General features: G+C 54.8%; 1 protein-coding gene across 1 annotated transcript in view; it reads left to right on the top strand.

Annotated features, from left to right (window-relative positions):
• The first annotated feature begins 9,443 nt into the window (after positions 1-9,443).
• Positions 9,444-14,831, top strand: part of LOC131579618 (unconventional myosin-X-like) — an 89,664-nt gene continuing 84,276 nt past the window's right edge. The window contains exon 1 of the mRNA XM_058839828.1: positions 9,444-9,551. Within this exon, the coding sequence (XP_058695811.1) occupies positions 9,531-9,551 (21 nt within the window). The 5' untranslated portion in view covers positions 9,444-9,530. The remainder of the gene's footprint in view (positions 9,552-14,831) is intronic.

The raw sequence follows: 14,831 nt of genomic DNA on the forward strand, positions 1-14,831 counted from the left end.
TTTCGGCTTTATTGCCAATGGCAATAAATTAAATGGATTGAAATTCCCCAGGACAAAACTTCCTTGCCTGCCACAGCCAGCAAGGTATCAAGCTCCAGCTGGAGCAAGGACTGTCACCGTGTTATCCACTACCAGCATGGAGGTGGGCCATCATCAAGCAGACTGGTTACTGTGGACTCAGCCTCCCCACTGGCTGCTGGAAACAGGAGGCTGAGCCCCATGTTTCATCAGAAACACATTCTCCTGCCTGCTTGCATCCATACACATGTGCGTGCTTGTGCCTGTGCGCTCGACAGCACTCGGTGCCCCATCTCCATGTGCAGTCTGTAGCCACACGCCGAATGGCAGACCCATGGGCTGAGCACAGAAGAAACATCTCATTAAACATGTTCTTTCCGTGCTTTCTTCCCAGGCAAGTACTGAGCCAGGTCCCTGTGAGCTGCTAGCTGCCTGCAGCCCATGGTGATGGGTTGGGTGTCCTCCAGCCTTGCTCTCCAGGGTGCAGCTGCTGGGAGTAGCTGGAAGTCCCATCACCCATGGTCACTCACTGGCTGCTCCAGGGGCTGTCTGCTGAGGCAGAGGTAGAGGGCTGAGCCTGCCAAGGTACACAGGTGGTGGCCGTCCTATTTCTGAGCTAGGTGTGTTGTGGGGCAGGCAGTGCCTGGCCTTGCAGCACCCTCTCCAGGACCTGGCAGTGCTGCAGAACCTGCAGGAGAGGAAGCAGTGTGGGTGCCTATCTCCTGAGCATTCAATTGGGCTGGATGGGAGTATCTATGACCCACAGGCTGCTCTGCCACATTAGGGAACACTCCCTCTCCCATTCCCCACTTCTCAGCTCTCCTTCCTCACATCTGAATGTCTAAACCAGCAGGCCATTGGTTTGGACTGGAGAGATTATGGCTGTCCCCATACCTATGAATCCCACAAGATTCACGTCTCTAGCTGGATGTCCAGCCCTTCCTGTGCAGCACCCTGGACTGCAGCAGTACCCCCACCCACCCTGGTATGCAGACCAGAGAGCACAAGCAGGGCGACACATGCCCCTTACCGCATCAATCCTCCGGATGAGGATGGGCCTGACCTGCAGCTCCAGCAGCCAGTCAGCCTCCAGGATGCTGTGCTGGTACTCTTCTAGCTCCAGGCTCCTCTGCTGCTCCTCGGCCAGGGCAGCTCCACGCTGGCGAGCCCCCTCATACCCCCTCATGCCTGGGCTCTGCCAGGGCTGGGCCAGCCCCGGCCCCTCAGCCAGCTGCTGCAGGCGCAGGAGGTGGATGCGCTGGGAAACGCAATGGGCCTGGGCATGAAGGGTGGCCACCCACTCCCTGCAGTGCAGCAGGGCCAGCAGCTCCTCCTGGCTCTCCTGCAGCTGGGCTCGCAGCACCCCAGCTCTGCTGCCTGTGCCTGACGGCTGCAGTGGCATCATGGGGTTGGGCAAGCCCAGGGGAGAGTTGGACTGCTGGGGGACCTTGCTGCACAGAGGGGGCTGTCCAGGAGCCACTCCTGCTCTGCTCCATGCTGGTGGCTGCAGTGGCAGTGATGGTGACTGATGCTGATGGTGGCAGGGAGTGGCTGTACCTGTTGCGGTGAAGAGAAACCCACTTCTGGGCGAGATCTGCTGTGGCCAAGCTCTGGTGAAAGACATCAGGGACCAGCCTCAAGACCTTCACAAAGGGCCCCACATCAGCAAAGCCACACAGGTCATGCAAGCTCTGGGGGCTGAAGATCCTCTGGCTGAGGGTCCGTCCCCTGCAGCAGCAGCCCCCAGTTACACCAGTGGGCAAAGAGCTGTGCCACCAGGTGGGGGACCGCTGGGTAGGGCAGGCAGTGGGCTCGTTGTGCTTGTGTAAGTTCTCACAGAGAGGAACCACCATCCTGGCATCAAGCCTCTTCTTCAGTGTGCTCAGGTGCTGCAGGTAGGAGGCCAGCCAGTCCACGTAGCTGTTGGCCACATCAGGGCTGGCTGAGCCAGGCTGGCAGTGGGCAAGCCTCTGCAGGTACTGCCAGCTCTCCACCTGCCCCGAGCGGCTCCATGGCAGCACCAGGAGCAGCACGTGGTACAGGCTGTGCAGGTCAAAGCCCTCCTGGCACTGCTGCATGTGCCTCACAAAGGTGCTGATCTCCCCTTCGAGGGCAGAGTAGAGGGCCTCCATGGGTGGCCACAGTGATGGAGAAGAGTCAACCAGGGTCACAGCTCATCCACATGGTCCTGGGCCCTGGATGTGCTGGAAAACACACTGCACCAGGATGCAATGTAGGCAGGATTGCTGTGGGGGCCCTGAGACATGCAGACTCAGCAGTCAGTTCTACCAAAGGCTGGTGTGCTGCTCAAAGAGTGGGACATCTGTCCTGTTTGGAGGAGTCAGTCCTGGCTGCTCTGCCAAAGGAGAGACAGTGGGTGGATGGAGAGGAGGGCAACAGGGATGGGCTGAGGCAGGAGGAGTAAAGGGGCTACAAGGGGTGCACTCCATGGGGTACCCCACTTTAGTCAGACCAGGGGAGGAGGGAGAGGCTGCTGGGTGCTGGCACACCAGGAGCCTGCTGGATCACTAAATACTGCTGCAGTGCAGGGGGAGTAGCTGAGAAGCTGCCTGCAGATTCAGGGGATGCTCCTGTGCTGGGGCTGTCTGCAGGCCCCCAGTTCTCCAGGGGGTGCTCTGGGATGGGGCAAGTGTTCACTTGCTCCCTTATAGGGGACTCACTTATGCCAGACCAGGACTGCACTCCTACCAGAAGTTTCTCCGTCTTTGTTATATGAGAAGAGGCTTATCTTTACAAAAGGAAGCCTGTCCAGACACTTAAAAATAGAAGGTCCATTCCCAAAATTATCAACCTTATTAGTTTAAACAACTGTATTGTTAAAGCAGACTGTTTGGGTTTCTGTTTCTGCCACCTGCTTTCAAGTACACTCAAGCTATCTTCTCCAGTTATTTTTGTTCTCTGCAGCCAGGAGGGCTGGCACACCTCTGTTGTCAGATACCACTGGCACGCATTCACATGGCCGTATGGCTAGGAAGTTAAGTAATTTGCTAGCCAAAACCATTTCTACAACTGTGAACAAGAGCCAGTGGCAAAGTTTCCCCTTTCCCCTGTGTGTCTGAAAGTCCTTGCGGGGCTTTTTATATCTTCTTTTCAGACACTCAAATTGCATTAAAGTAAATTGTGAAAACCTTTTTTCCTTTTCCCCATGAGGAGAGGTTTGGGGGGTGTGGGACAGGTAACAATGGCAGGAGGCAGCAGCACAGTGCATTCTTCACATTGGCAGGAGTAAGAGTAGCTCCAGTTTTCAATCCCCAATACAAGTGGGTTTGTTCAGATGTGAATTGCACCATCCTGGGGAGAGCAGAGCTGATGCTGAGGGAGACAATGGTTGTGTGTGAAGCCCCAAGAGCAGCCCAGCTCAGGGGTGCTGGGATCCTGCTTTCTGTTGCAGATGCTGAGGACCACCCTCAGCACATACTGCTGAACACTGGTGACCTTGCACATCCCTGCCATGGCCCCAGCCCAATGCTCTCTGTCTCCCACCCTCCATCCACCTCCCCTTCATGTCACTCAGAAGAAAGGACTCACCAGCCCCAGAAGAAGCACCAGGGAGAGAAGAAAGGGCTGAGCAGGGCCCTGCTGACTGCCAGGGGAAGAACCTGCCCTCCTCAGGCGTGGACGCAAACCTTCCTCCCCATGGGAACAGCAGGTTTGGACGTGTCCCTTGTGCTGCAGCCAGCCATTCCCAGAGCCAGTTGCCAGGCCCACAGACATTGCCACAGAACTACAGGGCAGAGATGAAGCTCTGTCCAGCTCTTCTCCCTCACACAGCTCTTAGTAAAGGATATTTTTCTACCAGGGATGTCTGAATCCTGGGCACAGGCTTGGATAGCATGTTCCTTCAATACAGGTGAGTATTGAAGTGAGTACTCCTGTAATTTGTCTGGCCTTCACTCCTTTGCCCTGGGAGGTTTGGTTCCTGGCTGCTGCCCTGTGCCTCTGCCCCATCCCTTCCAGTGCATTGCCCCCTCAAGGCTTTCTAGCCCTTTGGCTCTCCGAGGTGCCTGTGCAGGGGCTGGTCTCCAAAGGGACTCTTTGCAGAAGTGATTGAGGCACTTCTGGGACAGTTCTTCTGTGCCTGTGCAAGGTTCCCCTGTGAAGGTGCATACTTTTGGCTGGGATGCACCTGGTCACAAGCTGCTGTGTCTTGCTCTTCAGAGATGGCTCTCATGAGTTCCCATGCAGAGAGGGGGCAATGCTGCTGTGAGGTGTGGATAGGAAAGGCTCAGCCTGAGCTCTGAAAGGTGACTGCCGAAGCTTCTTCCCTGCAGGGAACAGCAAGTACATGGGCTGGCACTCGTGAGTGTCCTGCGTGGCTCAGAGGGGGCCATGCAGGAGTCAGAAAAAGGAGAAGTGCTGAGCATCACTGCTGCACAACATCCCCCATCTCTCCTGCCACTTTGTTCTGTGACCCTCTGGGCTGCCAGGTGTGATCTTGTCATTGAGCAGAAAAAATCATTGGGCATGATTTCTGCAGAGAAGGGGGGGACTTTGTGATCTGTGCTGCAGGAGCCCAGATTGATGATTTCCTTCATCCATCAGCCCAGTGTCCCTGGAGAATGTCCCCTCCCTCCAGCACACGGAGTACAGCAACCTCACTGGGGCTGGGAGGGGCTGGGGCGCGGCTGCCTCCTGCTGTGCCAGGCTCTGTTCCTCAACACAGACAGCTGGCCAGATGCTGCAGCCAGCTACTGGTGCTCTGAGCTGAGGCTGCACTCACTTTTCAGCCCTGGAGGTGTTAGCACAGCCTCGCCTGTTTTTTTTCTTTCAGTAGTCCAGGAGCACAGCATTTCAGGTTGCCTCCGGGTACTCATGAGGGACAAGCACAACAAAACAGGGCAGGGATTGGCATCAGTTTGGCTGCAGGTGCACAGCGAGAAGAGCTCTCTCCTTCAGCACAAAAATTATTTTGCAAGCTGAAACTGTGCAGGCAAGATCAGGCAGAGGAAATGTGAATGGCTCAGGCTACCAGCACCCATCAGCAGAATTCAGCCACAGCCAGGGGTAGTGATATTACACCATTTAACCTCCTTGCTTGCTCGCCTGGGTTACTGGTTGTGAAGGAGACAAAGAGCTCCCCTGGCAAAGCAGCCCAGTCTGGGAATTGCCTACACTACAGCTGCCTGACATACTTTCTCCAGCATGAATCACATAGTAATGGTATCTGCAAGCAAAGCCCTGCTTATGCATTTAGTCGAGCAGAATCCACAAAGCTGCTTGTAGCAGAATCATCTGTGACCTCCACAGCATTGTGCCATTAATAGCAAGGTTTGGTCTGGGTCAAACAAAAGCAGGGCAGACTTAATAGGAGAGGAAATGAGGTGGATGCGCTCAGCTGGCCTCTCCCCACATGCTCCTACTGTAATTATAGCCTGGTGCAGTTTAGCTCCCTCATTCAGAAGTCTCATCACCAGACTGCATTTCTCATGGCCAAGGTGTAAAAAGCCACACACAGAGATGTTGTGGCCCCAAGCAAACTGATGGCAGCACAAAGAGAGCAGTGGTAGGGAACCTCAGCTTGTCACTGCCAGGAGCTGGCTGTGTGGCCTGCAATGTAGAAGGGAAAGGAAGGAAGGGTTGGGCTGAAGGAACAAGACCAGGACCGTTATCTGCAGAGAAAGCTGGAGATACCTGATTATGGGTTTGGTTCGTCAGCACGGCCAGGTGCAGATGGGGCTGGTAGAAAGTCCCAGCTATGGTGCTGGTTCCACTGATGCAGCTCAGAAGGGTGCTTCAGAGGCCAAGGGGTGGCACATGGTCACAGTGGGGTGGATGTGCCCAGCATCCGCCTTCTGGGCCCATCTGCTCCAGTGATCTGCTTTTGTGCTCAGGCTGAAAATGAAGACAACATCCTGTTTTCCTGACCTACAGAGAAAGGGCAGCCCTGGAGGGCATTCCTGTGCCTGGATGGGATAAGAAGCTTTTCCCACTGCCATCAGACTAAGCAAGGGTGTAGCTGCCCTTGGCCTGAGCTCTGTAGTGTGCAGAGGCAGCACTCTGCATTGCAGCGAGACCGCCTCACTGCTCTGAAGTGGAAACAGGAGCCAGCAGGGTGCCCAGGACAAATAAACCCCCTCCAGCCCCCACCTCCCTCCCTAAGAAGGAGGACTCCCCCTCACGCTCCTGTTCTCTGGGGGAGCAGGTGCCACAGTGCTTGGTGTGACCCTGTGAAAGCCTCTCCAGACATCCTTAATCACATTCCTCTGGAACAGGGACACATCTGGTACAAACATGATCCTGTCCCCAAGGAGCTTCAGCTAATTCCTGTCATAGAGCCTCAGAGCAGCCCCAGGCAGGGAGAGCTTCGACAGAGCTTTGATCATCACCACCATCACTTTGCAGGGGATGAGGCTGGAGGAGAGTTCCACAGAACCTCTGAGTTCAAGCAGTCCAACCCTGAGCTGGCCTGACCTCAGACTGACCAAGTCTGAGGTGTGGCTGGGCTACCCGCAGTAGGAATGGGAGAAGGGAGGACCTGCCCTTTTCAAGTGTTGATTTATAAGCTGATTTCAAGGAATTGTGAAACTAGAACAAGGAAAGGGCCAGAACTGTGGGATCAGTTTGCACTCTGCTGCATGTTCTATGTGTCCCCTTCCTCCTGTATGCAGCCTGTGTTAGGAGAGTGCCTCGGCATCTGGTGGTCTACCAGGGTCTGGCATGCTTGCTTTTTGGCTGCTGTTCTCAGTAGTTCTCCATCTTTAGTGAACACGTTCCTGGCTGTCCTGTGCTTTGGGCAAGGGAGGTTTGGTTGCCTCAGTGAAGCAGCAGGGCCTTGCAGTGTGGGCTGTGATGGTGGCAATGCATAGCAGAGCACAGGTGCCCTCCTGCATCTGTGCTTCCCTGTGCCTTTGTCAGGTCCAAGGTATCCCACCTCTGCAGCCAACTCTCCCAAATGAGATAATCCCAGGGATGACAGTGGAGGAAATCAGTCCTCCACCCTACGAGCACAGTTCTGATGAGCCATTGAGGAAGTGGGACCTGCAGCCAAGGTGTCACAGCTCGTCCCCTGGCAGGCGATGGGAAAGCAAGTCTGTGAGATGCTTCCCACCCACAGCGGGGCATGCTGGCCTGCCTGCCTCCCAGCAACGTGCCAGACCCGTGGCAGAAGAGGAAATTAAGATATTGTCTGGAGTCCAGGAGGAATTCCTGCCTCAGCTTGTTCCTGCCAGTCCTCTGCCGACCTTCCCTCGGTGTGGAAAGCCCAGCAGGAAGCTGACTCACTGTCTGCTGCTGCCATGGCTGGGTGCGGGGGCCCTGCTGCCTGCAGCACCAGAGAGCTGCTCCTTTCATGGATGCAGGGATAGCTCACTGCTCAGAGCCACCAGCACCTGCCTGCCCTGGCTGTCCTCTCCCAGAGCCCAGCATCCTGATGACAAGCAGAGCAGAACAGCCATGGCATCCTGGTTCTTGTGCTGTCTGCAGCTGGGCTGAGAGGAGGGTTGGGAGCTTGTTGGGTTGCTGACATTGCTGCCAAACACAGTCGGCACTACTCTGCCAGGTTTGGGGAAGGAGGCAGCCCAGAGGTTGGGGGGAGGAGCAGGGCTGCAGAGAGGTCCCGGGCTTTTCCTGCATAGTGGGGCTCATGTGATAGGGAGTCAGCAATCACCTGCTTATCAAATCTCTGTGAAAAAGCAGGTGGTCACAGCTACCCCTTCCCAGGAGCAGCACCTAAACCCAGCTAGGAAACAGTTAAGATATTGCGGTTTTCAAGTTGGTTGTATAAATGCAGGACTAGTGCTTTAATCCTGTAGCAGAAAGGAACAAATTTCAGGTATAAATTTCTTGTCAAAATTTTTGCCACTTTTTCTACTGGAGTGATAGAGTACAGGGCTTACAGCATCAATAACTGATGCTCCATTTGGGGAATCCAATGTTTATTAACTGAAGAGCTGGAAAGTTACTTGGTTTGAAGGACTGGGTTAAGCCATCTTCTATTTCCCTCTTGGAAAGTGTCAGTCAACAATAGTGTTAATACTAAAAACCTTGCCCTCTTGAAAGGTTGTATCCATCCCTTCTACCCTGGATGACAGGAACCATGGCCAAAGTTTCTCAGGAGAAGTCTGGAAGGGGATGTCTGGTGGTGGAGATACCTGCTGGTGAAGACTTCTGATGGCAGGCAGATACAGGAGAAACAAGTGTGCTCCTCAGGTCTCCTGTGGTCGTGCGGAGCTCCACGGCCCCCTGGTGACCAGCCAGAACTGAGAAGCTTAATAGCCAAAACTGTCTGCAGAAACAGCATCAGTGGGAATCCCCTGTTCACCTGAGGAGAAAGCTGGCTGTGGCAGAAACAGCCTGGCAACAAATGTGTGGCTGTAAGGAGGACTGTTAAGGACACTGTGAGTAGATCTAATCCCCTTCTCTGACACAGCCTTATGGATAAAAGTATTAGATGTGAGATAAGAACTGCAGTTAGGCTTCTGGCACCGTCTTGCATGATGTTTTCATAAGACAGGAAAAGCAGTATAGATTAAACTAATCCAGCATAAGTACAGAAGAGCCTGGATGGTCACGCTCAGGATAGCTCTCAATAACTTGGTATCAAAATGGAAGGACACATTGACAGTGACTCATATATCAGGAAACTATCAAAAAGCCCAGATAGTGAAGAAGGAAGAATGGTGGGGTGGTCATCACAGGTTAGACAGTGGCCTCAGTGTGACTCTGCCCAGTGGTGGGTGTCTGATACTGCCATCTACCTCAGAACCCTCTTTGTGTTTTAAGTAGTTAAAAACCCTCCCATTATGGACCAAAATAATAATAATAAATTAAAAAAACTCTTCCCCCACACCTCTCCATTAGATTTCCTTTCTTTCAGAATAAAGAAATAATTTATGATGGAAAGAAATACTTTCACAGAGCACTTGTGAACTATGATCTGGCCACACTTAGAGCTGTGATGGAGGTCTATCTTTGAACTATGATCTGGGGAAACTTAGCCCAGAGTATTGCTCTTTGCCACTGTTTCAGATCTCAGAGACATAATTTTGAAGCTCTATCGGGATTCCTGTTAACGGTCTCTCTCACTGCATCATGCTGTGATGGTCTGCTGAAGGAAGCCCAAACCCGAAATGTTCGCTACTCTGGATGACATCAATTGCCCTTACAAAGGTTCCCACTTGGCTCCTGTGCCCGTGTATAGCAGTGGTCCCCGGTCCCCGCCGCGTGTCCGTGGGTGGCACCGGCCGCTCGGGCCTCCCCCACCCCAACCTTTCTCAGCATCCTCCTCTCGAGATGCGCGCCTCTTCCTCGCCAGTCTCATCCCGCTCCTGAGCGCTCCGCCACCGGCACGGCCCCTCCGCTGCCGCAGCAGCCGCACTCCCCGCGCCCCGGGGCGGGCGGAGCGGGGCGGAGCGGTCGGCCCGGCCGCTCCCCGCTGCCCGCGGCCGGCGAGGCGGAGCCAGCGCGGCGCGGGGCCGGCAAGCCGTGCTCGCCCGGCCGCGGCGATGCGGCGCTGAGAGCCGGCGGCAGCGCTTCCGTGGGCGGCTCCGCCGATGGACGCCTCTCTGCGCCAGGTGGGCAGCGGCGGGACGGGCACGGCGGCGGGGCTCGCCCCTGCTCGGGGCTGGGAGAGGCGGGGGCCGGCAGGATTGGGTGTCGGGGCGAGACGGGCATCGGGTGCCGTGCCCCGGGCCGGGAGCGCCCCCGGGGCCGTGGGGCGCTGCGCTCCCCGCGGGCCGCGCCCCCGCTGCCCACTCGCCGAGGCGGTCCCGGTTGCACTTTCTCTGGAGCGATGGGATGCGGAGGGTTTTGACCCCGGGCTCTCCCCAGCCCGGCGCGGCACCGCGCAACCCGTGCGAGGGCTTGAAGGGGCTGCGGGAGCCGGAGCCGGACCGATGTGCGGTGCCGGCAACGCCGACCCAGGGCTGCTTGCGGGAGGAGAGGGTTTGTCGCATGATAGTCATGGCTGCCCAGAGCCGGCTCCTTAATCCTCTGGAACGACTTCAGGGTCCGGAGCCTGCTCCTGCCTGCGTGTGCGTGCCACAGAGCTGCTGGCCCCCCGGGCACCGGACCGCCGAGCAGCGTGCGGCGGGACTCCCCGGCCCCTCGGTGCCGCTGGCCAGTCCCCGTCACGCCGGCGGGCAGAGCGGCTGCCCGGGGCCGGAGCGGTGCCTGTTAGCTGCGGGCTCTGGTCCCGCCTGGCCGCGGTGCCGTCCCGGGGTGAGCGCCCAGCCGTGCGGGCACTGCGCTGCCACGGGGAGCGAGGGGCTGAGAGCGCGGGGCCGGGCACGGCCCAGACGCCCCGAAATTCTCGGTGCCGTTTTTCTTGCCTGAGCTTACCCAGGTTTCCAGCCCGGCCCGGCGATGCCTTTGGTTGTGAGGGGTAGGTGGGTGCAAGGCCGGGACAGCCCTTTCTGGACCCGTGGGTGACAGTGTGTGCCCGTGGCACTGGCAGTGGGTACGGCAGGCACTGTGGGGTGACGGGGCCTTCTCGAGGTTGAGATCTGAAAGCCTTCTGTTTGGGGCATGACACATCTGCCCCCCTCCAGCTCCCATATGGTTTCCAGGCCATTAACCCCAGTGTCTGGCCTTGCGAGTCGTGGGTGCGGAGGGGGAGCTAGCAGCGCTCCGGAGCAGCCCGTGGTCGCTGGGCTGGAGCAGCTGATGGGCTGGGGCCTGCCCCCTCCCTGGCGAAGCGCTTTCTTTATCAGAACAGATGTTTTCCCAGATCTGGCCCCAGAGAGGAAGGAGTGGCTGCCCCCGGGCTGTGCGGCTGGGGCTGCCCCGCAGCATGCGGCAGCGCATCGCCCAGCATCCTTCAGCCATTAACTGATTAACCTGCTGCTCCTGGAAGTCTGGGCCGTCTGTATCTAATCAAATGAAGGCCAGGGTTCCCCAAAGGGCCATTTCACCAGAGCCTTTATGCCCACTTCTCTGTCTGGAGGAGCCTCCTGGTCTCTTGCAACAGGAGTAGCCACTGAAGAGCCTCAAGGAACTGACGGGAGTGGGAGGCTGGAAAGGGGATACCCAGAGGTGCACATCTCAGCAAAGTAGCACCCATCAGAGAATTCCCTGCTTTGTCCAGCTCTACCTGTCCAGGCATGATTCTGTCATTATCTGAAGCAACAGGGATTTCCAGGGAAGGGCCGAGAGGCAGTCCTGGAGCCAGGGTCTCTTAGAGTCACGCATCTCTTGTAAATCACAGATTTAAGTCCTGATGCAGCAAGGTAGGCTAGAGAACTGGGATGAGCAAGAAAGTATCAGACTTGGCTTTGCAGGAAAGGCAGTGGGGGTGGGAGAGAGGGAATGTGGCTTCCCCAGAGCCGGAATGTTTGGCATTTGCTGCACCCAGGCCACTCTTCCTCCTTCTCCATGGGGGGTTCTTGGTGGGAGGGAAAGCCTGAGTAGAAGGGAGTTGCTTCACTTCTTCCTGCAGCAGCAGTAGATGAACTTGTCCCAGGGGATGCATGTCATGTCTGACAGTGAATAGCTTAAACCCCAGTTGGTCTTGCCTTAGCAGGCTCCTATGCTGTGCTTGCAGCATTTAGATTATCACACTCAGCTATGTGATCAGTATCTGGGGGGGTTAGGTGGGGGTGCCATGGATCTTCACAGCTCCCCTAGTTCCCTCTTTGCCATGCTGGAGACCAAAGTAGCTTTGTGAAGGGTTCAACCTACTTGTCATCCTGTTTCTGCCAAAGGAGGAATAGTTCTGACCAGTTGTGCCAGCTTGAAGCTGTGGAAGGGTTTCCCATGTGCTGTGCCCTCCTCTGCTTGCAGACCCCAGGGACAGCGAGCTGCTGGCATGTGTGCTGCTGCTGCTCTTCTCCTGCAGTGTCCCAAGTGGGCCAGATTAGAAAACCTTCATCCTCAGCGAGTGGTACAGCACAGAGATGTGTGTGTGCCTCTGCCATCAGAGGTCTGCTGTGCAGTGTGGCTCAGAGATCTGACAGATGACGCCTTTGCTCCAGCCGGGTGTGAGTGGAGGAGCCGTGTGTGTGTGTGTGTGTGTGTGTGTGTATTCTGCCATCTCCTTGCTTGGCTGCTGCAGGGAGTCCTGTGCCCAGGCAGGGAGGAGGGGCCCTGGAGACCAGGGCTGTGCCATGGTGACAGATGACGGTTTCCCTGTGTGTCTGGAGTGTGGGCAGGATGTGGGGTTGACACAGAGGATGTGACTCGCTCTCCAATTCCCCTGTAAGGAGCAGGAATGTCATGGACAGGGTTAAAGGAGACACTTCTCCCATCCTGTCCTTCTGCACTCCAGTTGGAGCGACCAGTTAGCACGGTCCCATAGTCAGACTGCACTGAGGAGCAGCATCCAGTGGAATTACTGTTCTCCTTTTCAAGTGTCACTGGCCTAGAAATGCTGGCATTTTAAGCGTTAAACAGTTTTCCTCTTTGCTCTTGCGGTGAAATCCAAAGCTTTTCATCTGTGTTGTAAAATAAATCCCCTGAAGTTCTTAAGCTTTCTGACATGGGGAGAGAAAGGCGGGGTAATTCTGTGTTCATGTCCTGCATGGCTGTGGTGATTGGAATTGCCCTCTCTACAGCTGTCATGGTCTTTTATTATTTCCCATCTTTCCCTGGCCAAAGCCCTTCTCTTCTTTGTGGCCTGGGATATCTGTCATGGAGATAGGGAGAGGATCCGTCTCTCCCAGGGATACACGCAGATCATGAAGGAGCCTCAGAGTCAAGGCTGTGAAGGAGTACTAAGGCTGCTGGAATTGCCACCAGGCATGCACCTGAGCTGCTTTCTTGGCCCCAAATTGAGGTGGGGAGAAAGTAACTCTGCCAAGCTTCTTTTGCTATGGCAGCTTTGCCCTGACTGCTGACTACTTGATGCAAGCGGAAAGTGCCTGACTACTTCACCAAGCCATCAGGGAGTCTACAGTGTGGCCCTTTACTGGCCACAAGACACTCAACTGAATTTTCTCTGCTTTGGGCATCTGATGGCTTCTTGGTCCCAGTGTAGTCACGTGTGTGAACATCTGCAGGCAGGGACACGTGGGTAAGGAGAACAACTGAAAGTTCTTGACTGTGAATGCACCTTTGCAGTGTGAAGCCTGACTGGTTCATGGGTGCAGCAGGTACAGGACTGGCCTGGTTTTTGGTTGCATGTGCAATTCTCACCAGATTTGAAGCTCTCTGTTGAAGCTGCTTGGATAAATCATCCAGAGACCTGTGTCCCTAGGGAGCCCAGGTTATGCTGGGTGGGAAGGGTTTGTACATGGCTGGATTAGGTTTCTCAATAGCTTGGTTTGCCCTTCCCATGCTCCCTGCAGTTGGGAGGAGTTCCTGTGAGAGAGGAACATGGCCAGATGTCCAGGAGAATCTATCCAGAGACTCTTGTCTCAGATGAGGGAAATGGTTCAGCTGACGTGAATGATGCTGACCATGAATGATGTGCTGTCTTTACAGATAACAGTAAGCTGAATGCCCATGTGTTAACAACCATTGTCTTAGGAAAAGGCCATCTTGGAAAGAAAAGGTAGTAGAACATCATCTTCTTTAGCAGTGAGGCTGCTCTTTGAAGGAGGTTTCTGGCCAAGCCTCTCTGCTCCTCTCAGGGACATGTGCTTTGCCAGCTTCCCCTGACAACCTCCTTTCGATCTACTGAGAGACTATTGTGATCTCTCAGAAAGACGACCTGTAGGGATTAAGAAGAGACAGAGAAATGCTGACTGTTACATCCATCTTGTGTATGTAATGCTCTCTGTGTCAATACCAAACAGAGCAACCTCTCTCTGTTCAATTAGCCTGTGTAATGCATCTCAAGAGAAGTACCACTGTTCTTGAAGATATCCAGTTAGTGTAGCATGGATACTCCTACACGTGGAATCCTCCATCCAAGCTGTGTCTCCACTAAGCCATTCAGAGTGATAAAGAGGCAGATACAGGACAAAAAGGCTCGACTGCCCTGTTTTGGAGCAGCAATTGCAAGGAAGAAAGCTCTTGTGCCAAAGGTGACATGAAGAAGTGTCTGGCGGAAGAGAGGGAGCCCTGCTAGCTCCCTCCTTAGGGCATTCATCTGGAGCCAGGCTGCATGAGCTGCGACCTTGTCAGATCCCATCAGCAGCAACAGGGTGGGCTGGCACAGGCTCTCAATGAGAGCCCCCACATGAAGGGAAGCCAGGTTGCCCTGGGCCAGCCTGCAGCTGCTCCATTGTGGCCTCCGAAACCACCTTGTTCTGCTCTGGTTTCACTTCTTGCTACATTTACGTTTAACATCATGATCACAAATGTTTTGCAATTTCTTTTTCCCATTTTGCTTTAAGGAGAATATGCGAACTACCTAAATGTGATTATTAAGACTGAAACTTGTGAGAGTCTGGATTTCCTGGTTATCTTTCAGTTACCCTAAACTCTGCAGTTCTGCCTCCTCATTGCCATCTGGGATCACCCACAGTTCAGCAGTGCTGTAGAGCCAAGTCTCAGGAAAAACACCTATGGAGGGCCTGTTATGCATCACTTGGCACAGTGCCCAGGGGACTGAGAGGTCCTGTCATACAAGTGCAATAATTATCACAGCAATGGAACTGGTGGTGTGGCCTCTCACAGATCCAGTTATCAGTCTGTTTGATGAGAAGGTAGAAACTAGGGTTGGGATGAGGGGGATGTATTAGTGCTGTTTATTCCTGTTATTTGCATCTCGAGCCAATGATGAAGATTTGGCTGAATCACAGTTTCTAGAAGGGCTTCTTATTTCTGGAGGATACCCTGCTTTTTGCAGTTTCTTCAAGTGGTTACACAACCTTGTTTTAAAATAAATCCTGCTTCATTTCTAAAGTGTCTGGCAGATCCATCCGTTTTCAGGTCCTACTTTTCTTCTGCTTCATGAGAGTTGCTTTGTCCCA

The sequence above is a fragment of the Poecile atricapillus genome, chromosome 5, assembly GCF_030490865.1.
Source record: "Poecile atricapillus isolate bPoeAtr1 chromosome 5, bPoeAtr1.hap1, whole genome shotgun sequence".
NCBI classification, from domain to species: domain Eukaryota; kingdom Metazoa; phylum Chordata; class Aves; order Passeriformes; family Paridae; genus Poecile; species Poecile atricapillus.